Source organism: Procambarus clarkii, chromosome 35 (genome assembly GCF_040958095.1).
Source record: "Procambarus clarkii isolate CNS0578487 chromosome 35, FALCON_Pclarkii_2.0, whole genome shotgun sequence".
NCBI classification, from domain to species: Eukaryota; Metazoa; Arthropoda; class Malacostraca; order Decapoda; family Cambaridae; genus Procambarus; species Procambarus clarkii.
The window spans coordinates 37,363,831-37,390,019 of record NC_091184.1 but is presented as its reverse complement, the minus strand read 5'-3'; the positions used below and the strand labels follow the sequence as shown (position 1 = coordinate 37,390,019).

Here is a 26,189-nt window from a genome sequence, read left to right as displayed (position 1 = left end):
TACCTAACCTATAATAGGTATAGGTTAAGTAATAATTGTAATTACGAAGCAATAAGATGCTTATCTTAAGATACTAACAAGGTTAGGTAAGGTCGGTGTTTTCTATGAATCTTTTTAGGGGTATCTATTATGTTTAGTATATCACCTATGCACGTAGTTGATAAGTCAATATTGACTTTACGAATTTGCGAGAACGGGTTGACATTGATACACAGTCCATGCAATTTTGAGAGCAACTTAAAAATTTATTGCAACAGGAAGGCCTGAGCCATTTGTTTTGTTGGAGCAAAAATGTACTATATTTCATGGCACATGCATTTGTCTTTCCAGTCCTTCAATTTTCATTATTGGCTACTTTTCTTAATGTTACCTAGATTTTAAGTCACTCGACTTATTTGAAAAACTAGTTTTATTTTAGATTTAATTAATAATTTCCTTGTTATTCTTTTCTTATTCTAAATGAAATCATTTATTTAGCTAAATGGACAGATAAATAAATTTGTATTTTCTTTATCTTTGTTTATCTTAGGCACACCTGATGTGGGTTGTTGGACGTTGCCACGTGTGCAAAGATTGTGGTGGTTCATTCTCCAGCTCTGTGCTACTCCAGCGGCATGAACAGGCAGGACATCACCACAACAATTTTCAGAAAGCATCAGAAGCTTTATCAGGTAGGTCTGTAGAAGCCAGAAGGCATAATATGTTACCAGGTAGGTCTTTAGAAGCCAGGAGGCATAATATGTCACCAGGTAGGTCTATAGAAGCCAGGAGGCATAATATCTTACCAGGTAGGTCTTTAGAAGCCAGAAGGCATAATATGTTACCAGGTAGGTGTATAGATGCCAGAAGGCATAATATATTTTCTGGGGGAAGCCCCTTCGGCTCCCCGGAGCTATCCAGGCTGATATGTAACTACAGTATTAGCTTTCTGGCATCAAAGTGCATGGAGTTCTTGCCTACTGGGAACCACGAGCCTGAACCTGGCCCCGTCAGAGAGGCACGAGGAGCAATGGCCTATAGAAACCTGCGTGTGGTTGGGAGCATTCTATGTCTGCCATTGCCGGGTCTGGCACCCAGAAAGATAGGTGCCCCAAAACAAACCCCCTATTCTGGTGAAAATATTGATACCGAAAGCCGAACAAGTGGACAGAACTCTCCAACGAAAATTAGCAAATGAGCATGACGTCATCACGTTGCCGCGCCACTGTCTGTGCAACCCCCCCTTCCCTCCCCCCAGAAGGGGGAAGAGGGGAGCCCCAGACCCTCGTGCTGCCGATCCAACCGGCAATTCTTAGCTGATGTGATGCTGGCTGGTCGGATGCCTTTGGCTCCAGGTTTTGCTTTCAGTTCCTGTGCCTTGTGGCATGGTCTGTCTCTACAGGTGGTGTGTGAGCCAGGAGTAATATTCTGCGGTACTCAGGCTGCATGCACCTAGGGTTTCCTTCCCTAGGTGCCCTGTAAGTACTACCCTTGGGGCTTGGGGCTGCCTTCCACAAGTCACCTTGGGATCTACTGCCACTGTGTCTTTTACTGCTCGGTACTTGGCCTCCCTTGGAGTCAGCTGTTTCTTTTTTGCCCTTGTTTGCCAATGGGTAGAAGGTAGTTTTCGTCACTGGTAGGGGTGCGGGGAGTACTGCACAGCTAGTTTTCACCTATTGTAGCGGCTGGCTTTGTTCCGCCTGGGTACTGTTACGAATCTTACCTCCTGTGGAGGTTAGTTCCTATTATAAATTGTGAGTGGACACATTGGAGAATGTTTTCTTGAAATAAATCTGCAGCTGATAACTGGGAGGCCGCAAGTCACCAGTAATACTCTGCCAAGCTGAGTACAGTAGTACCTTCTCAGAGATTGTTTAGGAATAATGTATACCGGAATAGCCAGACTTTGTAAGGGAAAAATGGACTCGATCAAAAAGCTTACATGGGGGAATATGGTAAATGAAGTCAATGAAAGGTTTGATTGGTAATGATAAAAAATGGAGTATTAAGGGGCGATGAGTGGTGGATGCCATCTTGACCTGAGGGGAGGAGGAACATTGATGACCCGACCTTGTTTACTGAGGGTTTTGCTAAGCAGTACAAGCAGTACTAAGCAGTACTAAGCAGTATGATTGACAGTTGAGAGGCGGGCCGAAAGAGCAGAGCTCAACCCCCGCAAGCACAACTAGGTGAATACTTGTATGGAGTGCAGGTAGCTTCTTTATTGGTCTCCCACCTGCGTGCTTCGTCTCGGTGGCAGTATGAAGTTTCCTGGCGGTCCTTCCGGTTTTTCCTATCACTGCATAGGTGTACTGCAGTCTCTGATAGGATTGTTTTGTTCTTCCTTTCGTGCTTGTTCCAGGACCATCATCTTATGCTGAATACTGTATTGTCACCTCGTATGGTGCAGTGCTGGCGAAGCCGCTTCAGTTTGCATCCGGTGTTGATATTACTTCTGCTCCGTTCTGCAAGCTGTCTCATGCGTTGTTTCACCTCCGGCCTGCTCATGCACCTCCTGAGCCGTCCTGGTCTTTTGACCGGGTGTTCTCTTTTCTCTCTTTTCCTTGGTTTGTTGTGGCCCCTTCGGTTCAGGATTGTTTTTCTATGGCTCTTTTTCTTGTTGGCAATGGCCTCTGGGGGGTCAGGTCGGGCAGCTCCATGCTCTCCTCTGGCGCAGGGATTTTTGCTCCCTCGGTCCTGGTGGTAGGTTTGTTCGGTTGCAGCCGTCTCCTTTTTTTCTGGCGAAGAATGGGACTGCTGCTTTCTGGAGGTGTCTTTGGGTTGTTGATGGTTGGTCAGGCCGAGGATGCATCATTTGTTGTCTGGTTGCGGCTCTCTGCCGCTATTTGCACTCTTGCAATACATTTCCACCTATTTGAGGGTAGGTAATGATGATAAGAGTTACAAGATACGAGCTAGATGATGTTGAGATCGCGAAGACGGATTGCGAAAGGGATCTGAAAGTTATGATTTGTAAGAATTTAAAACCCAAAAATCAATGCATGAATGTTAGTAATAAGGCAAATAGGAGACTGGGATTTATTTATCGAAGCATTAGTAATAAGACACCTAGTGTTGTTTTTCAGCTGTATCTTGCTCTTGTTCGGCCCCATTTAGATTATGCAGTTAAGTTTTGGTCGCCATGCTATAGAATACATATAAATTCACTAGAATGCATCCAGCATTTGATGACAAAGTTAATCCTGCAAATTAGAAACCTGTCATATGAAGAATGATTGGCAAAGCTTAACTTACATTTTATAGAAAGGTGAAAAATTTGGGTTGACATAAGAGGTGTACAAGTGGATGAATGAACATAAAAAGTGAATACTAATAGGGTATTAAAAGTATCAACACAAGACAGAACATGAAACAATGGGTATAAATTGGATAAGTTTAGATTTAGGAAAGACTAGGGTAAATACTGGTTCAGTAACAGGGTTGTTGTTTTGTGGAACCAATTGCAGTACACATACTGCAAAACATAAAAACAGGATCCCTCGAGTGTTTCAAGTGTAGGTTAGACATATATATATATATATATATATATATATATATATATATATATATATATATATATATATATATATATATATATATATATATATATATATATATATATATGAATGAATGAGATTCAGTGGATATAAATAGGAGCTGCCTCGTATGGGCCAATAGGCCTTCTGCAGTTACCTTGATTCTTATATTCTTATTTGGATATTAATTTTAGTTTTTAGCATACTTACCATTGTTGTTCACAGACTGCCGAGGTTCGGGTGATTCATCTATGAAACATGAATTGTTTAGTGATGGCGAGGAAGCTGTCGATGACCCAGGAGGAAAGGAAAGCAAAGACGTAAGTTCCCTAGTATACTTAATATATAAGTTGTATGTAGTCTGCAAATGGTTATTCAGCTTTTTAACTATTGCTTTACTCAACATGCTTTGTAGCGCTCGATGGGTGGTGTGCAACGCGCCTCGAGGCATTCATAGGTATAACGTAGTATTCAAAACACCTGCAGCTACACGGGGTTTACGTCAGCTTCCTCAGAGCTCTCATAAACAGATGCCATTTAACAAAAAATTGTGGGCAACATTCCCGGGTGTGAGAGAGTCAGTACTGAGTGAGCAACCAAGGCTGGCGCACGCAGCATGAGCTAACAGCATTGCTGTTCAGCTTGTGACCACAGCATCACCTAAAAATGTAAAAACATATATGTATCTGGAATTATTTAGCTATGATAGTATTACAGAAGATCCTGACTGTGATAGACTGTGTACAATGTTCAGATATCAGCGAGTCAATGCTGTTCAAGATGTTCACAGCGCTAGCCAGCGCACTGCCATTATTTCGTCCATGTAAGCTTCTTCAAACATCTTCTCATGTTCCTTTACAAAATAAGCTTGTGAAAAATTATTCATTTAAATTATTTAGTGACCAGGATTCTGATAATAGCAGAATTGTGGTGAGAATTAGTGTTGTGCGTAGTATGATAGGAGTAATCTTGGTGAGGGAGGGAGGATTGAGGTAGCGTCGACTGCTTGCTGGTGTGTGGCAACATGTTATTGTCTGGAGTCACCATACCAGCTTAGTGGTTCGCTATGGTGAACACAAATGTAGATACTTATATATAACGTGTGTATAGAGTGTAATAACAGCAAAAGGAGAATGTTAGAAGAAGCCATTTTGACGAGGAAGGTGTGGTGAGGGAGTGAGGCTGTCGTCTGCTGGATGTGTGACTTGCCATCCAGTTTTTTATGCCACCATGTTGTCTGGACACCATACCAGCTTAGTTGTACAGTTATGATGAACTAAACATGTAGATACTTATATATAACATGTGTATATAGTGTAATAAAACCACAAACAGTATTGTGGGAGTAGGAATGTTGGTGATCTAGGTGTTGAAGGAGTGAGGGAGGGCTGGCTGAGTGTGGCAGCCCACTCTTGTTGTTTTGGGTTCATCATACCAACTTAGTGGTTCGTTATGGCGAACACACATGTAGATAAGTATATACAATGTGTGTATATGGTGTAATAACAGCAAAAACACTGATTGATCGTAGAATATAATATACATGTCACTTATATGAGCCCCATAATTTTTAGCATAGCAATGTTCCACACATTGAACTATATAAATTCCACAAATTACACACTTTTGAATAATATTACAGCAAAAAACAGAGAAGAAACGAATGAAAAGCATCAAAATAATTGTGAAACATTATATTGCGACAACTGCCGCCCCCACGGGGTGACGGGGCCGAATGACCTTGAGCGCTCCATCACTCAGTGCCCATAATTTGCTCAACTTCCCAGCTCCATCAAAGTATGTCACATACAATATTTAATGGGGGGAGCTCCATTGGCTTCCCGGAGCTATCCAGGCTGAATGAATATGTATAACTTTCTGGCATCAGTCAATGTGTATGGAGTTCTTACCTACCAGGGACCACAAGCCAGAACCTGGCCTCCTCAGAGAGGCATGAGGAGCAATGGCCTATAGGAACCCCCATGTTGTTGGGAGCATTCTATGTCTACCATCGACTGGGTCTGACACCCAGAAAGGTAAGCGTCCCAAAACAAACCCCTATTCTAGTGAAACTATTGCTACCGAAAGCCGAACGAGTGGACAGAACTTCCCCAAATGAAAACTAGCATATTAGCATGATGTCATCACGTCGCCGTGCCGCCATCTGTGCAAACCCCCTCATCCCAAGGAGGGAAAGGGGGAGCCCTAGACCCCCTCCCATGCCGGCGATCCAACCGGTAGTTCTTGGCTGATACAATTCTAGAGAAATTGTGTACCTTTAGCTCCTGTTTTTTGTCTCAGTTCTGTGACTTGTGGTGTGGGCTGTCTCTACAGGTGGTGTGTGAGCCATTGTGACCCAATGTTTGCCCCTAGATCAACAATATCATCCACTAAAAGCGCGTCCGGGTCATACACAGGTGCGGATGCAGATACAGGTGCAGGACCGAAACCTTCGAAGTCTCGCTCAGGGACACCCTTCGGCCACAGGTTTCACCATGCAGAGTGTAGGGTCCTCCATGACACTCCTTCCCAGGCCTTATCAATCAAATGCAAGGCCCCATGATAATGAAGTGGTCCTTCCAGAATTGTTTGAGGGTCCGCTCTGTGGTGTCTATCACATGAACACACCTCTCCAACAAAGCCTTCATATACAGCTTCTTAAAGTTAGCAATGACTTGCTGGTCCATGGGTTGGAGGAGTGGAGTGGTGTTTGGAGGAAGAAACTTGATGATGATGAACTGATTCTCAGGGAACAGATCATCTTGCATTTGGGGAGGATGCGCAGGTGCATTATTGAGCACAAGCAAGGCCTTGAGTGGTAACTGCTTCTCGACGAGATAATTCCTCACTGTGGGGCCGAAAACGTCATTTACCCATTCACTGAAGAAGATCCGCATGACCCAGGACTTCTTGTTGGACCTCCACATCACATTCATCTGTGTCTTGTGCACCTTACACGCCTTGAACACATGGATTTTCAGAGTGGTAGACGAGCAGTGGCTTTACCTTGCAATCACCACTTGCATTGGCGCAGAGCACGAGGGTGAGCCGATCCTTCATCGGTTTGTGGCCAGGCAACGATTGTTCTTCTTGCGTGATGTAGGTCCTCTTCGTCAATTTTTCCAAAACAGCCCAGTCTCCTCAATTGAAAACCTGTTGGGGCAGGAACTGCTCCCGATCAACAAATGCCTGGAATTGTGGTACAAAAGTCTCGCAGCAGCTTTATCAGAGCTGGCAGCCTCCCCATGTCGAACAACATTTTGTATACTGCTCCTCTTCTTAAAGTTCTCGAACCATCCACGGCTTGCCTTAAATAACTCCTCATCTTCCAACGACGCACCTGGTATCTTCCTGATAAGGTCCACATACAGCACCCTTGCCTTAGCACAAACGATAGCTTCAGAGACACTATCCCCATATAATTGACGTTCATTCATCCTGAGCAGCAGTAGCCTTTTAACATCTAGGAGTTTTGGACATTTCTTCGTAACCTTGGTAACTCCTTTGGCCACGTCATGAGTCTTAAATTGTTCCTTCTTCTTCAAAATGGTGCTAATTGTTGAGGAAGACCTACCATACTCCCTGGCGAGACCAGCCACACAAACACCACGCTTGTGCTTTGCTATGATTTCCTCCTTCACGTCCATGGTGATTGGCTCTTTCTTCCCCTTGCCAAAACTTTCTTTAGCAAGTTGCTTCTTTGCCGACATCGTGCGTTACGAAGTGTAGTCACAAACCCACACAAAACCCATGATTATCAAAATTATATGCAGAATGATGTAGAGGAATACTGGTCATGCGCGACACCACAACAACACTGTCGTTGGAGGCGGTGGTTGGGAATGTGCTGGAAGCAGCATGACCCCACCATGTGGTGGTGATGTTATTCAAACGAACGGTCGCCTAATGAGACGAATTGTCGGCGATCGGGGTGCTCGTTACCCAATTTGCTCGCCATTTGAGGAGGTCGTCACTCGAGGTTCTACTGTACTGTAATTAGATTGATCTAAGGTTTGTTTGAAGAATTGATTTTGCCAAACATTACTTGGAGGTACATTGTTTTGAAGCTTCCCATTATTTTTTAAGGGTGGTATTCTCTGTGGACTATCTCTCATCTGCACAAGCTCTCTGTCCCATTGAGCAGGCAAGACAACTTGCAAATTTCCAATCTCCCCATTCAGACAAGATAGTCACCAGGAGCCTGGCTTATTTACTATGTCCTGGTCTTATTGGTAAGAATATTGTACACATTTGAGCTGCAATGTTACAGGCAAAATTAATCGGGCTGAATTGGTAAATAAAGTGTACAGCATCCATACCTTTATAAACATTATTTGGCTCTGGTATAAGCAAATCTGTTAAATTTCTCCCGAGTACCTTGGTTGCATGTACATACTTTTGTTGATAATCAAATAATAAATAAATAATATTTTGCTGTCTTTTCTGGGGGGAGCCCCGTCGGCTCCCCGGAGCTATCCCAGGCTGATATGCTAATGTCAGACTTTGGCATCAGTCATGTGTATGGAGTTCTTAGGCCTACCGGGGACCACGGCCAGAACCGGGCCCCCTCAGAGAGGCAAGGGGAGCAATGGCCTATAGAAGCCCCCGTGTAGTTGGAAGCATTCTATGTCTGCCATCGACCGGAACAGGCACCCAGAAAGGTAAGCGCCCCAAAACAAACCCCTATTCTGGTTAAAATTGCTACCTAAAACCGAACTAGTGGATAGAACTCCCCAACCGAAAACAAGCAAACTAGTGTGACGTCACACACTGCCGCGCCGCTGTCTGCGCAGCTCCCCCCTCCCCGGGAGGGGGAAGGGGGAGCCCCAGACCCCCCGCGCCGGCTACCCACACCTCAGTTCTTGAGGCTGATGCTATAGGCGATGGTCGTGTGCTCTGGCTCCGGTGTCGCTACTGCACTGTGCTTTGCGTGTGGTGTTAGTTTTGTGGGTGCGAGAGCCAGGAGTTATCTTCAGTACTCGGGCTGCATGCGCCTAGGGCTGCCTTCCCTAGGTGCCCTGTAAGTACTGCCCTTGGGGCTTGGGGCCACCTTCCACAGGCTCCTCGGGGTCTGCCTCTGCTGGTCCGTTTTACCTTTCGGTTTTTCGGCCGCCTGTTGGGCTCTTGGGTGTTCTGTTCTCCCTTGTTACCGGCAGGTAAGAGGCAGTTTGCACTGGTGTTGGATATTTCCAACATCGAATACAACATTGTTGTATTCTCATTACTTATTACTAATCATATTAATATTGTAGTAAGTAAAATTAACAACTCGTAGAATTCTCCTGTACTAATAATTCATCTGTGCATTAGGCTAGAATTCTCACGTCATCTGACGCTAGTATTGCGTCAGATTTCTTTACAGTAAAACACATTATATACAATTTGTGTGAGAATTAAATACGATTCTCCATAATTAAGGCATTCTGTATGACAACTGATTGCAGACGAATTGTTCTCTAACTAAAAGCCGAATAGAGCGTTAGAATTATACCGTCTACCTCGCGATAGTGTTAACGTCATCAATGAATGCTATGGGGAGACATTAATTCCTCTCCCTTGTATCTTTACTATTCTTAAATAGTTAAATAATAATATTTCGTTCCTCTAAATAATAAACCCGTCCAGTCTTTAGAGTTTCAAGCGCGAATGCGAGAAATATTAATGTTCATGCCAATAATTTGTGTAATGAACGTCGACTCGGCGTGGGGGGAGGGACGCGACGCCATGCTCAGTCGGTGACGGTGTCGGGAAGCGGACACGTGCAAAGCCAGAAGGAGGCAAAACCACGCTTACCGTACTCACAAAAGACGCCATTGTCCAGCAAATAGGACACGTGTGTCTATCTACAGATGAAAGCCGCCACTGTGAGGCGTGAACGACCTTGCAGATAATATCTTCAACTAGTGCTGGTGTTAAATAAGGGACCCCTAGACTTGGTTCCTGACGACACGTGATCAGCCAACTTGAAACGCATCAATCCAGGATAGGTTCGCCGGAGCCTGGGATGCGAAATTACGGCAATCTTAATACTTACACAGTGCCCACAGCTAAGTACCTTTTATTTGATGCATCATTTACAGGTTTAATAATAGCGGGGTGATTGCGCGTCACGCGGCACGACAACACCTAATAACAGGTGATTAGAAATTTCTCTGTAGATACCAATAATCTTGAATATGTATTGAGTAGTTAAATCAATTGCTACTGGTAGTTATTTATTTTGCAGCTCGAGAGACGAATTCCTCATGCTGTCTTCTCCATGTTAACCGTGTCAGACGTCGGTGTACCAGACTTGGAGATTAAGAGGACTGCCAGGGTTATCTAAAGGAATCTATTACCAGCTAAGGCTTATTTCTTTTACTCATAACATTGCAATTTGATACATTCAGAATGTTTTCAACATAATGTGTGATTTACTGTAATTCATTATTATGCTCATATTCATGTTCTTCTTTGTATGAATATTATATTCAACATTAATTATAGGATTAGATTATTATTAATAGAATTAGTGAACGAACCACACTGATTCCTGGACGTACTGACCTCCAGTAATAACCCCCCAATGTAGGTGTTTGAGGTTTGGTTTTAATAATACAGCCCATTAATTATTCTTATGATCATACTTTCTAGTCATATCCATAGTCACTGGTTTTCTCTAGAATTTTATCTAATGATCTGAAATTCTCAGTTTCCCTCTTTACTTTAAAAGCGGGTGGTCCTTCGTAATTTAATTTACTACTTTAATTATTAATTAATCAGAATCAAACCCAAATATCCCACATTATGGTCCTTATCGAACCGGATAAGCATTAAATTTATAATTAAAATATTAACCATTAATAACTAATCCTTGTGTGATAGAAGCTTGACTAACTATTTAATTAGTTGTGTCAACTAACAGTGTAACACACCAGTTAGCCTAGATCACACTAACAGCTACCTTTACATAGCTTTAGTGGGTCATAACCAAGTACCCACAACATTTAGACCTACACTTCATACTGAAGTAGAATCTTTAGGTCACCAAGAGCAACAGCTCATAACCTTATATTAATCACTAACACCAATTAAGTGTTAACCATTTAGGCTATACCAATGTTTCAATATATGGCTGTCAGCAGACTGTCCATTATAGCCTAAATCCATGTTAAAATTACTGATTCACTCAAGTCAGTGGATCATTAACATTTAGGGATCCAGTATACTAATATAAATTACTGATCTCATACTAGTTAATCATTACTAACCCTGATAATATTTTATTCCACAATTAGGAGTACATTCAGGAGTTAGATAATATTTACGGCAGTAGAATACTTGCCAAACACAATTAATTCTTTTGTGTTCATTTAATTTCTTATGCACACAATTACACAAGTGTATATTATATAAAATACAAAAAACCCAAAAACACAGCACAATTATTTGCACATTACTGCATCATAATATAATCTTTGCCAACCTTTAGTAGGTAGCAATTTAGGCTGTGATTGTGTTGAATTTGGCACAAGCACAGACTAAATATAGTAGTAGTTTCTCAAGTAGAAATTCTCACGACTAGGCTTGAGCTAGTTAGTGACATATTATTCTTTTGTGCTGACCCTATCAAGGGTGGGATTAATCATTTATTGTGTAATTATTTTATTGCATATTTCTATGTATGTCTTTGAGTGTTACTGTAAGTCCACTACCCATCCGAGGCTGATTTAGAAGAGCTAAGCTGAGGAACACCTGTAGTGAGACCAAGGTACCACTCAAATCTTAGTTGCTTATTATTAGGTAGGTAGCTAACCTCTAAATGAGGTAAATTACAACCAGCCTCAAGAAATATCAGGCTGTCAATACTTATACCTGCTCTACATCAAGGAGCAGACAACCTAGCTATACCACTAGCTACATAAGCCCTATCAGGCTCAATTTACCACAAGAATGGATCCTTTAGAAAGGAACGCAAGATTCTTGAGAGCTCTTCAAGGTCCTTTAGGAAAACTGCTTATGAAATGTCATTTCTGTGTCGAAACTGACCCAGGTGACGTCTATAGACTAGCAAGTTCCATAAGGATCGCCAGCCAAAAATATGACTACATCAAGACTGCAATCGAGACCCACAGGAATTTACTCCAAGCCGGTCATACTGTCTCAGACCACTTAAGTCTAACAGAATCTGATCTCGATAACTATGAACATTCTGTTCAAACCAGTTTAGACCGATATAAGGAGGTGCTTGCGAAGCAAGATATTCCCGAGTGGGTGGATCAGATCATTAATAGACCTGTATCCAAGTTAACACTCAGCTCAGATGAAATACTTGAGCTAAATCAAGACGAGGAGAACCCTCTAATCAATACTGATCACTATACAGGATCAACAACTGAAGATCAACCTTCATTTTCTAACCTCTCATCTAATACAGCTTCATGTGATGATTTGTTTACAGAGTCTGATCAAATTTCAGACCACTCTTCTCAATGTTCCCTGGATTCTATAAGTTCAATACATAATGCTACTGAATTAACTAACTTATCACCAGAACCCAGAGAAACAAGTGAAGCTGCAGATGAAACAAGTGAAGCTGCAATGATCAGTGAATCTGAACCAGAAAATGATAAAGCTAATGCTGCGGCAACAGTCGAAGCTGTAATCAAAGCTGAGGCTAAGCAAGAAGCCTTAAGCAACACAAGTAATGGTCACAATTGCTCACAACAGCCTTCTAAAGCAAGTGCTAACAATGAGAAGACTATTATAAACCTTGTACGCCAATTATTAAATTTATCTTCACCAGAGCAATCAGATGACTCTTTACAAGCTTTTAGTTTTCAGCTTGAGTCCCTGATAAATTCTTTCAGTAAAGAGGTGGATCACCCAACTACTGAGTGGATGACTAAAATTATCATCCAGAGAAAATTGTCTGGTGACACACTTAATAAATTATATGTATGCCAGAATGGTAATACCCTGTCAATGCAGGATATATTTACAGGTTTGCGTAATATGAGCAATCATACAGCAGACCAAGCAATTAATACTAAATCTGAATGCACCAAAACTGTACCTACATCAGTTTCCTTGCCTGAAACTCCTAAAGTGACACTGTCACTAGGTAACCAAGGTGCTAATAATCAATGTAACCAGAATCAGTCAAACACTGATTCATCAGTGAGGCCTAAGAGTCCCACAGGTGCTCCTAAGAGACTTAATAGTCCAAAGAGCACTCCCAAGAGCTTGTTAATGGTTCCCCAGAGTACACCAAGTACTCACAAGAGAATAAATAACAAACAAATGCAAGCAGCAAAACCATCACCACCTGCAAATACTGTTTTACCTAAACCGGTAACACCTAAACGAACAGTAGGATGGGGAATGTGCTTGTTTTGCAATCAAAAACATTCTCTGTACAAATGTACTAATTATCCTAATAGAGACACAAGAGTCAGACGACTCAAACAGTTACACAAATGTACTAGGTGTCTCAAACCACATAATGTTAACAACTGTGACACCCCACTGAACACCTGCAATAGGTGTAGAAGGGGCAAGCATCATGCTGCACTGTGCAAATTAGTTAGGACTAATTATGTCAATCCTAGAATAGGACGTAGAGAATCTACACCAGTACAGTGCTGCAAGGTGCGAGATGTGTACAGCGTAACTACACAAGCATCTCAAGTAGATGCTGCTTTGCCTACTGCCCAACTTCAAGTGAAGAACAGAGGAGCCAAGATCACCATACGTGGACTATTTGATCAAGGTTCCCAGAGAACTTTCATTACTCAAAGGGCAGCAGAGGCACTTAATTTGCAACCAATAAGACAGGTAAAATTAAACTTGTCAGGGTCCATGATAAATCGAGGAACCCATGAATACACAGTAGTTCAACCGCTTGTACGACTAGGTAGTCAAGCCAAGGCTGTCCAAGCCATTGTTGTAGATCAAATACCTTTAGACTTAAATATTAAGGGTCTGGGGTACACAGCCCACTTCCTGCAGGAACGTGAAATTAATTTGGCTGACAACAAATTAATGTCTGACCGCCTTAATAATGTAGATGTACTAGTAGGAGCCGACTACTATTACCAGTTCATAACTGGACATGTTAAACGATTGGGAATGAATATGCTCCAATCTGCAGGAGGCTACTTACTTACTGGTAAAGTTCTGAATGTGAACAAGCCTAAGCCTGCCAACAATAAATTAGTCAGCAGAAAATCAATTCTCCAGCAGCAAGCTAAAAGGAGAAACACAGCTGAGTAATAAACTCAGATTGAATGTAGTGCAATTGATACTCGCTGAGATGTTTCATAGCTCTCAGTGAAAATCAATGGTCCGTACTCAAACAAGTACAAGTCACAGCGACCAAACTATTGAATTCACTGCAGAGCTAGAATTATTCTCGGCAAGTAGTAGTTGACCACACTCAGTCTTCCTAGTTAAATTGTAATGTTAGGCTAGAGAAACTAGTACTCCCTAGGAATTAATCATGTTAGGCTAGAGAATCTAGCACTCAATGCCACTGGCATTTCCTGAATTTAATTATAAATTCACTAGGACCACTGGTCCACTATACTTGCGCTTAAAGGTTTGCCAAGAAAACCTTCTTAATACCATGTTTTCTGCACTAAGAGTTAGTGATAAATACTTGCATTAATTGTTTGAGTTGTTTTTCTTTCGTTTCTGCTTATTTAGTGTAGGAGCGCAACACGAACAAACTTGCACACTTACTAATAGGTAAGTGAATTTTCAGAGAACTAATATGTTTAATGCATTACCGTTAAACATTAGCATTGTTAATTAACATGCTTCATGAGCTTAACATAGCTCACCTTAGAATTAACGTAATAATATGAGTGCTCGTTCACCATGCGCACGAGCTTAATATTGCTCGCCATGATAACTGAATGACAAAGCTCCACCTCGTTAATTCGAGTTCACTGAACTCACCCTGTTAACTGTTAACGAGCTCCATGTAGCTCACCCTGTCAGCACTGCTGACGAGATCACTGTATCTCACCCTGTCAACACTGTTGACGAGTTCACTGAACTCACCCTGTTAACTGTTAACGAGCTCAATGCAGCTCAACCTGTCAGCACTGCTGACGAGCTCACTGCAGCTCACCCTGTCAACACTGTTGACGAGTTCACTGCAACTCACCCTGTTAGCACTAGCTAACGAGCTCACTGTAGCTCACCCTGTCAGCACTGCTGACGAGCTCACTGCAGCTCACCCTGTCAACACTGTTGACGAGTTCACTGCAACTCACCCTGTTAGCACTAGCTGACGAGCTCAATGTAGCTCACCCTGTCAACACTGTTGACGAGTTCAATGCAACTCGCCCTGTTAGCACTGCTAACGAGCTCAATGTAGCTCACCCTGTCAACACTGTTGACGAGTTCCATGTAACTCACCCTGTTAGCACTGCTAACGAGCTCACTGTAGCTCACCCTGTCAGCACTGCTGACGAGCTCACTGCAGCTCACCCTGTCAACACTGTTGACGAGTTCCCTGTAACTCACCCTGTCAGCACTGCTGACGAGCTCACTGTAGCTCACCATGTTCAAGAGTTTAATATAACTCGACCTGTTAATGAGCTCAATACTGCTCACCATGTTAATTTGTGTACATTTTTGCTCACGTTTAGCTTAGTCCCTTACTTAGGTAGGTTAGAAATTCAAACCATTTATTTAGGTAGGCTTAGGGACTTTAGTAGTGTCAACTGAGTACTAGCCTAATCTGTACTCACCATTAATTACAGTTGACTATACTTATAGAGACTGATTTAATAAACTCAATTTCATGTAAAGGTGATTTCGTATTAACAAGTTTACAGTGTCAAGCCTATGAGCTGCCATTTAATTAGCTCATAAGTCAGAATGACTAGGCTACTAATCTCACTGTCGACTCAGAATTTTCCTTGATTTTAATGAATAAACTTTTCAGTTCTCTACTTTCTATTATTTAGCTAGTTAGCAAATTAGTTGTACCATCAGTCAGCATGACTACTGCACGGCAGTGCACATTTAATTCAATTTCCTCATTTGAATTTGAGGTGATCGTGATGCTGCGTGATGTTATTGTCTAGTAACTCAATAGTTACAAGTCACAGCGACCCTAGACAGTGACCTTACTGTAGTGTCATAGTCTCCTTGATCTTAAATGACTAATAACACTTCACTGTATAATCATACAATAGTGTTATCAGTTCTTAGGAACTTATTCTGAGTTTACCTACGATTCAGCAGCTACGTAATACACCATTACATGTCACTGCGACCCTAGTTGTTGAGTTTATTGTGAGCTTTAGAGCGTTCCTGATTACCGATAACTTAATCATTTAATGTTTCAATATTTCATGCATGTTTCCACTAAGGGAAACTGCAAGCCTATTACAACTCTGAACAAGAGTAATTTCCTTCACATCCCACTAAGAAAACTGTGATGGTGCTACGATGTAATATCACGTAACGAAACATTACACGTCACTATGACCCAGGATATCGCATCACCGTAGATTCTGTTAGTTTAAATTGGGAGAGTTGAATTCTATAAATATTGTGTAGGCTACAAACAACATGTTTCATTTGACATGTAAATAGCAAGACTCAAGTTCTTGTAAGTCCTTGATAAATCCGGGACGTTCGTTATGTGTGTACTAACATACTAACATACTAATGTATTAATCTTAATTTTACTTCGGGATAGGTCAGTACAACGCAGTACACTGCGACCCTGGGAATCCCCCCCCGGAGTTATGTTGGATATTTCCAACATCGAATACAACATTGTTGTATTCTCATTACTTATTACTAATCATATTAATATTGTAGTAAGTAAAATTAACAACTCGTAGAATTCTCCTGTACTAATAATTCATCTGTGCATTAGGCTAGAATTCTCACGTCATCTGACGCTAGTATTGCGTCAGATTTCTTTACAGTAAAACACATTATATACAATTTGTGTGAGAATTAAATACGATTCTCCATAATTAAGGCATTCTGTATGACAACTGATTGCAGACGAATTGTTCTCTAACTAAAAGCCGAATAGAGCGTTAGAATTATACCGTCTACCTCGCGATAGTGTTAACGTCATCAATGAATGCTATGGGGAGACATTAATTCCTCTCCCTTGTATCTTTACTATTCTTAAATAGTTAAATAATAATATTTCGTTCCTCTAAATAATAAACCCGTCCAGTCTTTAGAGTTTCAAGCGCGAATGCGAGAAATATTAATGTTCATGCCAATAATTTGTGTAATGAACGTCGACTCGGCGTGGGGGGAGGGACGCGACGCCATGCTCAGTCGGTGACGGTGTCGGGAAGCGGACACGTGCAAAGCCAGAAGGAGGCAAAACCACGCTTACCGTACTCACAAAAGACGCCATTGTCCAGCAAATAGGACACGTGTGTCTATCTACAGATGAAAGCCGCCACTGTGAGGCGTGAACGACCTTGCAGATAATATCTTCAACTAGTGCTGGTGTTAAATAAGGGACCCCTAGACTTGGTTCCTGACGACACGTGATCAGCCAACTTGAAACGCATCAATCCAGGATAGGTTCGCCGGAGCCTGGGATGCGAAATTACGGCAATCTTAATACTTACACAGTGCCCACAGCTAAGTACCTTTTATTTGATGCATCATTTACAGGTTTAATAATAGCGGGGTGATTGCGCGTCACGCGGCACGACAACACCTAATAACAGGTGATTAGAAATTTCTCTGTAGATACCAATAATCTTGAATATGTATTGAGTAGTTAAATCAATTGCTACTGGTAGTTATTTATTTTGCAGCTCGAGAGACGAATTCCTCATGCTGTCTTCTCCATGTTAACCGTGTCAGACGTCGGTGTACCAGACTTGGAGATTAAGAGGACTGCCAGGGTTATCTAAAGGAATCTATTACCAGCTAAGGCTTATTTCTTTTACTCATAACATTGCAATTTGATACATTCAGAATGTTTTCAACATAATGTGTGATTTACTGTAATTCATTATTATGCTCATATTCATGTTCTTCTTTGTATGAATAATATTATATTCAACATTAATTATAGGATTAGATTATTATTAATAGAATTAGTGAACGAACCACACTGATTCCTGGACGTACTGACCTCCAGTAATAACCCCCCAATGTAGGTGTTTGAGGTTTGGTTTTAATAATACAGCCCATTAATTATTCTTATGATCATACTTTCTAGTCATATCCATAGTCACTGGTTTTCTCTAGAATTTTATCTAATGATCTGAAATTCTCAGTTTCCCTCTTTACTTTAAAAGCGGGTGGTCCTTCGTAATTTAATTTACTACTTTAATTATTAATTAATCAGAATCAAACCCAAATATCCCACAACTGGTAGGGGCGCAGGGTGCTGCTCAGCTTGTATTTCCCGACATCGCGGCCGGCTCTGTTCCTTGGGGTTCGCTGTCCTCTTGCGGGGTTTTGTTTTTCTTTTTGTTTTTGCCTGGTGGGGGGTTCTGTCATTTTGGTCGTGGTGATAGTTTTGTTCGTTTGCAGCCGTCTCCTTCTTTTCTGGCAAAGAATGAGACTGCTGCGTTCCGGAGGGGTCCATGGGTGGTTGATGCTTGGTTGGTCAGGCCGGGGGTGCATCATGTTTTGTGTCCGGTTGCGGCGCTTCGCCGTTATTTGTGCGCCACAGCTTCTGTGTCCGGGGACGCGCTGTGGGTTGATCCGGTTTCCCTTCTTCCCTGTTCGCGGGTTCGGGTCTCTCAGGTCGTCCGCAGGGTTATTAGGTCCAGCCAGCCTGCGGTCTATCCCCGTGCCCATGACGTTCGTAAGTTCGCGGCTCTTGCTGCCGTCTTTGGGAATATGTCTTGGTCTGATATTCGGGCGCGGGGATTTTGGCGGTCGAACAGGGTCCTGGCTGCTCGTTACCTTGTGAATGTCCCTGGGCCTCGTCGGGCCTGTGTTGCTTTGGGTCGGCGGTTGCGGCCAGTTGTCTCGGCTTCGAGTTGAGGGGTGAGCGACGACCGCCTCCCGGGTAAGTCCCTCTTTTTCTGTCTGTGGGTAGTTAGCTCCGGGGAGCCGACGGGGCTCCCCCCAGAAAACCAGCGTTGAATGTAATGAAACGCCATTTTCTGGGTGAGTCCCGGAGGCTCCCCGGCATCCCTCCCTCCCTCCGGTCGGCGGTTTTTCGCGTTTTTGACATCCAGCCTCAAGAACTGAGGTGTGGGTAGCCGGCGCGGGGGGTCTGGGGCTCCCCCTTCCCCCTCCCGGGGAGGGGGGAGCTGCGCAGACAGCGGCGCGGCAGTGTGTGACGTCACACTAGTTTGCTTGTTTTCGGTTGGGGAGTTCTATCCACTAGTTCGGTTTTAGGTAGCAATTTTAACCAGAATAGGGGTTTGTTTTGGGGCGCTTACCTTTCTGGGTGCCTGTTCCGGTCGATGGCAGACATAGAATGCTTCCAACTACACGGGGGCTTCTATAGGCCATTGCTCCCCTTGCCTCTCTGAGGGGGCCCGGTTCTGGCCGTGGTCCCCGGTAGGCCTAAGAACTCCATACACATGACTGATGCCAAAGTCTGACATTAGCATATCAGCCTGGGATAGCTCCGGGGAGCCTCCGGGACTCACCCAGAAAATGGCGTTTCATTACATTCAACGCTGGTTTTTTGTGAAATGTCACTTTTCTTACACAATGTATTAACAATAGATAAGAACTAATTTCCCAAATTTCCACAGGGATTTAAGAAGATATCAGCTCTCCCAACTGAGCTTGTGGAAGGACCACATGGCTGCCAAATCTGTTCTAAGCATTTCCACAAGGCTCAGTACTTGTTGCGACATCTTCGGAAACACACTGGTGACTTCACATGCCAATTTTGTCTGAAGGTTAGTTTTCCACTTGCTTGCTGTTTTAATACGGTAGTGGGCTTTACATTAGAATTAGTGTCCAGTACAGTATAGATGGTATTTAAAAATTTGTCCTTTTTGCCTCCATAGTGAAATTTTATTCAGTACTCTATTACATTTTTTTTTAACTATCCACCCCTCATTGGAAATCATATTCATCATATGATAAGTGTTATATGTTATATTCTGGCAGTTTGACAACTGCATCATGGTTACCTAGAAAGGAGACAGCAGGCCTGGTTCATATTTATCTCGCCAAGGCGTAAATGCTTGGCAATCACTACCCCTAACACTCGGTGGTGTCTGGCAAAGAAAGAAGAATGTTACTGTTCTTGTGACACTAAAATAAACACAAAAGTAAAAGGTCTCTAAAACACTACTAAGGCACAACCTTTTTGAATGTTGAACAATCTATGTTTTCACACTCAAAATGAAGTAATGACCAAGCATAACCCCTTGAACTATGGGGTATGTTTGGTCATACAAACAGTCCATGTCAAATTCCCTCTTATTCATCCAGTAGTGGACTGTATAATCCAGTACAGGTAATGGTCACTTAAGAATCTGGTCAGAGTTCAAAAAGACTGTGAATAAAGTGGTATGGGCTCGAGATTGAAGTCACTGCCGTCCACCACCGGCAAAACCTCTCAAACACAGTCTAATAATAATCGAGGCACACTCAAAAATACTTATAAATGTGTAAATCTAGGCACTGCACTAAGCCAAGTCTTGAGGACAAGATTCCAAGATCCTGGTAAATTCAGGCCAAAACTTAACCAAAAATCTAGACCTTTTCTGTAGTGACAGGAAACTGTCAGGAAGTATGCGAGGATGCTCAGGTTTATTAATATAGATGTGTTTGTGGTGCTACAGGTAGCAGTCGGCACGAGTGACCAGGCAGGCCAGCGAGTAGTTAGCCTAGTGATCCCCAGGAATATCAAGGAAGGTTTCAGAAAGGGACCTCTAGCAGTCATTTGACTGGGATGAGTAATCTTTACTAAGCTTGCATTAAACCGAGCATTGATTGTGTTAAACTGATATGAACTATGTTTTTATGTTGCATACAAACAGTCAATGTTAAATTCCCTCTTGTACAGTTCACTACACTAGATGTATAATACATAAATCCATTACAGGTAATGGCCTCTCACTAGGCTAATCAATCTCATCTTGAGGGCTAGTTTCCTGTCAAGGAAACAAGGATTGTGTTTGCACATAATCAGCACATACCTGTAGTTCATATGCCTATATTTCGTAGTCATCAGTCAGTCAAATAGCTAATGGAGAAAACTTCATTACGATTGTTATGATGACATTTAATTAGAGGAATAATTTATGGCAATTTTCCACAGGTATTTGCTCGAAAGGAAGGTTTACAAAAGCACACTTGCCCTAAAGGAAGTCATCAAAAGAGTCTGAAATGTTCAGTTTGTGCTCGAATATTTCTCAATCCAGACCTCTTGGAGCAACATTATCTCAAGCATAAAGGTAAATATATCAAAGATTGTTTTTGTGCATTTCTGAGCTAAGGCTCCTTGCATTCCTCTTCAGTCAGCTCCTATATGGTCCACCAGGACTCCTAACACTTGCCAGGCTTGTGTAACATTTGTTCTCAGAAGTGACAGGTGTATAGTACATATCTGCAAGTGGTCCTAGCACATTTTAATGAAGGTCGCGACTAGAGCAAAACACACCGAGAACACTAGTTCTCTATAATACAAAGTAGCGAATCACAAAATCCATTCACCCCGTGCAAGTTTAAAATGTGTGTGTGTGTGTGTGTATGTCAAGGCTGCCAATTATTGCTCTGCAAACTACTGATTATATATCTTTACTGCAACAACCCCCATCAGTTGTCACCATTGTCACTGCAACGGGGTTGGGGGCACTGGCAATATTCACTTATTAGCTTGATGTCCATGCAGTGCTTTTCTCGTTCAGCAGTGGTCAAGTTTAGCTTTCTGATATTCTGAGTTCTCCTGATGATTGTTGTCTCAGTGCACGGGGTTTCCATGTTTTTGTGCTTGTTTCACAGCATTGTATACCAGTCTTGTGTGTGCCACTGGCAACTGTATAGTTATCTATTACAAATATATTTCAAGGTTTATTTCCATATTCTATGACAAAGGTCAACAGCCCTAGATATATAATTTTCTGAACTGTTTGGCATTTCCTTCATAATGGTTGTGTACCTTTGAGTTGTATGACTTCCTTGGTGGTGTTTCGGGTATTTGTCCCAGACATCAAGCTTGGTGCTGGGCTTTCTTTACACCTAAATTCAAAAACACCTTTCTATTACACGTAGTAAAATAATAATAAATACTTAGGGAGCCAGTTCTTATTTCTCCTTTTGATGTTTGAGGGGAGACAATGCAATTTAGGGTTTCTATTTAAGTGTAGTTACAGGATAAAAGCTTTGCTCATGGTGTCCCATCTTCCCAGTACTCTTTGTTGTATAATGCTTTGAAGCTACTGATGATTTTGGCTTCCACCACTTTCTCACTTGGCTTGTTCCAACCGTCTACCACTCTGTAAATAAAACTTTCTAATAACTTTTTGACACCTTTGTTTCATTAGCTTGAATCTGTCTCCTCTTGTTCGTGAAATTGCTGGTTTCAGGAATTTTTGTCAATTTGGTTGATTCCTGTAAATATTTTGTAAGTGGTGAACATATCGCCTCTTTTTCTTCTATCTTCTAGTTTCTGCATGTGTAATGCCTCTAGTCTTTCCTCGTAACTCATGTTTCTCTGTTCCGGAAGCCATTTTGTAGCATGCTGTTGCACCTTTTCCAGTTTCCTTATGTGGTTCTTAAGATTTGGGCACCATTCAACTGCTGCATATTCCAATTTTGGTCTCCCAAAAGTCATGAATGGTTTCTTAAGTATTTCACCATCCTTATAATTAAAAGCAAGTCTGAAGTTGGAAAGCGACTCATACGCTTCTCTCACAATGTTCTTTGTGTGTTCCTATGGTGACAGCTTACTATCCAAAACAACCCCCAAGTCTCGTTCTTTATTAGAGTTTTGTAATTCCTTTTCGTATAATTTGTAAGTTGCATGTGGTCTATTTTCTCTGATTCAACATTCCATAACATGGCATTTATTCACATTGAATTCCATTTGCCACTTGGGGCTCCAAGCACTTATTTTATCTAGATCGATTTGAAGGCCATTACAATTGTCTGCATCTCCTTTCTTCCCGGTATCTTGGCATCATCCACAAACATGTTCATATAATTCTGTATTCCTTCTGGCAGATCGTTTATGTAGACGATAAACATTACTGGTGCAAGAACTGAACCCTGTGGTACTCCGCTAGTAACACTCCTCCAGTCTGATACATTGTCTCTGATTATTGCCCTCATCTGTCTGACGGTTAGAAAATTTTTCATCTATGTCAGAAGTCTCCCTGTCACCCCTCCAGCATGTTCCAGTTTCCAGAACAGCCTCTTGTGTGGGACACTGTCATAAGCCTTTTTAGGTCCAGATAGATAGTCCACCCAACTACCTATTTCATGTAGTATCTCTGTGGCTCTATCATATATTATTATGATTGTGTATATTATTATGAGTTATAAATCCATGTACATTTTATGATTTCCTGTGACACATACAGCATGTGTTGATTAGATGCTCGAGGTCCTATCTAGATCAGTTTCCGTTAAGCACTTACAAATTTTTTTAAAGATTTTTGCACATTTTTTTCAGACTTTATGGTTTGACATTGTACTAGAAGCAAATTTTGAGGTGCTAGGATCTTTCCTATGTTACTTTCAAAGAGCAACAGCCTAAGAGGTCAGTCGACAACATTAATGTAGCTGCTCATCTTTCAGTTAACATATACAATAGTTAAGAAGTCAAGTAAGATGCAAAGCTTTGTTTAGTTTGTTGCATTATTTATACGAAAGACAAATCTGTTCACTGACATTGAGGCTATTGAAAAGATCCACGAGAGCAATCCACTAGGGATGCAAACCTACGACCTTGGCATGGCCAACCCACATACTCGACCACTATTCCACCGATGACTTGTAAAAGTCACACAACCAGAGTCCGGTTGTATGACTTTCACAAGTTAGCGGTGGTCTAGTGGTAGAGTATGCGGCTTGGCATCATTGCCCTAGTGGATTTTCTCATTGATAGATATCACAGTACAGTAATGTCATTTCTGCGAGTTATTGACGGTATTTGTCTTGCTCTCTAGCATTTGAATAACTTCATCTTGTTTACTTTCATTTGAAGTTCACTTATTTACTAATCTTTAATTGGTCAACTTTAAATTAGTCTACAGACTTAATAACAAAAAAGCTGCCACACAAGATTTTGAATAATTTTCCCTATACTGTAGTTATGAAAAGGACAGTATGCTTTCAGGAAATCGAAAGTGCACCCGCTGCAGCCGCACCTTCTCCAACATTACCAGTCTGGAGCGTCACGTAAAGACTTGCCCCTCGGTCGAGATCAGCACATTTTTCAAGGTATTGGAATATTCTTTTACATTGCAAATCGAGTAGTTCTCATCTCTGTATGGTATCATTGAGTGGCCTCCGATGGCTTTTTTCTGGGGGGAGCCCCTATGGCTTCCCAGAGCTACCCAGGCTGATATGAACATCCCTAACTTTGGCACCAGTTGATGTGGGTGGATGTCTATTTCTACCGGGGACCATGAGCCAGAATCTGGCCCCCTCAGAGAGGCACGAGGAGCAATGGCCTATAGAAATGCATGTGTGATTTTTGAGTATTCTATATATGCCATCAACCGGGACAGGCACCCAGAAAGGTAAGTGTCCCAAAACAGACCCCTATTCTGGTTAAAAACAACAAAAAATAGACAAACGAGTGGACAGAGCTCCCCAAATGAAAACGAGCAAGCAAGCATGACGTCACACGCGCCACGCCACATGTCTGCGCAGCTCCACCCTCCCCGGGAGTGGCAAGGGGAAGCCCCAGACCTTTGCACCGGTGATCCACCCTGCAGTTCTTCGGCTGATTTAATAGGGCATGGTTGTGTGGCTCCAGCTTCAGACACTCTCTGTGTTGTGCTGTACCTTGGGTCCAGTATTGCTCTTACGATGGCGTGCGAGCTGGGAGTAATAGTCACAGGTACTCAGGCTGCATGTGCTTCGGGTTCCCTTCCCTAAGTGCCCTGTAAGTACCGCCCGTGGGGCTTGGGGTTATCTTCGACAAGTCACCGTGGGGTCTACCTCTGTTGATCTTTTGCTGCTCGGCAATTGACCGCCCCGAGCGTGATGGGGGGTTTCCTCGTTTGCCTTGGGGTATGTGGTAGTTTTTGCACTGGTAGGGGTGTGGGGTACTGCACAGCTAGTTTTCACCTATAACAGCGGCCAGCTCTGTTCCAGCTCAGGCCCACATACCCACCACAGCCCGGTTGATCCGGAACTTCTCTTAGAAAACAGTCTCATGAGCCTTGTCTCATGTGGCGCTGGAGGAACCGATATGGTTTGCTTTCGGTTTTGCTATTCCTTCTGCACCGTTGCGCAGACTTTTTTGGGCGATGTTTGCCTCCGGCCTGCTCATGCGCTGCCTGCACCGTCCTGGTCTTTGGCCGGTGTGCTCTTGTTTGTCTTCGCCTCGGTTGTTGTGGCCCCTTCGGTTCAGGTTTGTTTTTCCACATCTCTTTCTTGCTCGTATGCAGTCGTCTCATTCTTTTCTGGCGAGGAATGAGTCTGCTGCTTTCCAGAGGGCTCCTTGGGTTGTTGATGCTTGATTGGTCAGGCCAAGGGTGCATCTTGTGTTGTGTCCGATTGCGGCCCTCCACAGTTATTTGCACGCCACGGCTCCTGTGTCCGGGAACGCGCTTTGGGTTCGATCCGATTTCACTTCTTCTCTGTTCGTGGGTACGGGTCTCTTAGGTCGTACGCAGGGTTATTAAGTCTAGCTGGCCTGTGGTTTCTCCCCGTGTTTATGACGGTCGTAAGTTTGCTGCTTTTGCTGTCGTCTTTGGTACCGTGTCCTGGGCTGACATTCGGGCATGGGGTTTTTGGCGGTTGAACAGGGTCCTGGCTGCATGCTACCTCGTTAACGTTCCTGGGGCCTAGTCGTGTCTGTGTCGCTTGGGTCGGTGGCTGCAGCCTGTCTCGACTTCGAGTTGAGGTGTGGAGCACCAACCGCCTCCTGGGTACGTCCCCCTCTTTATTTTGTCTTTGGTGAAGTAGCTCTGGGGAGCCATAGGGGCTCTCCCCAGAAAACCAGCATTAAATGTAATGAAACGCCATTTTCTGGGTGAGTCCCGGAGGCTCCCTAGCTACCTTTCCTCCGGTCGGTGTTTTTTTCGCGTATTTTGATATCCAGCCTTGGAACTGCAGGTGGGAGTCTGGGGCTTCCCCTTCCCCCTCCAGGGAAGGGAGGGAGCTGTGCAGACATGTGGTGCAGCTCGTGTGACGTCATACTTGTTTGCTCATTTTCAATTTGGGAGTTCTGTCTACTTGTTTGTCTATTTTTGTTGTTTTTACCAAAATAGGAGTTTGTTTCGTGGCACTTACCTTTCTGGGTGCCTGTCCCAGTCGATGGCAGATATAGAATGCTCCAAAATTGCATGTGCATTCTATGGGCCATTGCTCCCCGTGTCTCTCTGAAGGGGCCAGGTTCTGGCTCGTGGTCCCCGGTAGGCCTAGAACTCCACCCACATTGACTGATGCCTAAGTTAGGGATATCCATATCAGCCTGGATAGCTCCGGGGAGCCTCCGGGACTCACACAGAAAATGGCATTTGATTACATTCAGTGCTGGTTTTTTGTTTCCATTTGTAGTATACATCACGATGATTCTACTTT

General features: G+C 42.8%; 1 protein-coding gene across 3 annotated transcripts in view; it reads left to right on the top strand.

Annotated features, from left to right (window-relative positions):
• The window catches only part of LOC123768412 (PR domain zinc finger protein 15-like), a 509,712-nt gene that overhangs the window by 472,049 nt on the left and 11,474 nt on the right, over positions 1–26,189 (top strand). For all 3 annotated transcript variants that reach the window (XM_069336362.1, XM_069336363.1, XM_069336361.1), the window contains 5 exons: positions 530–671; positions 3,741–3,835; positions 19,226–19,375; positions 20,749–20,884; positions 23,770–23,873. In XM_069336362.1, the coding sequence (XP_069192463.1) occupies positions 530–671; positions 3,741–3,835; positions 19,226–19,375; positions 20,749–20,884; positions 23,770–23,873 (627 nt within the window). The remainder of the gene's footprint in view (positions 1–529; positions 672–3,740; positions 3,836–19,225; positions 19,376–20,748; positions 20,885–23,769; positions 23,874–26,189) is intronic.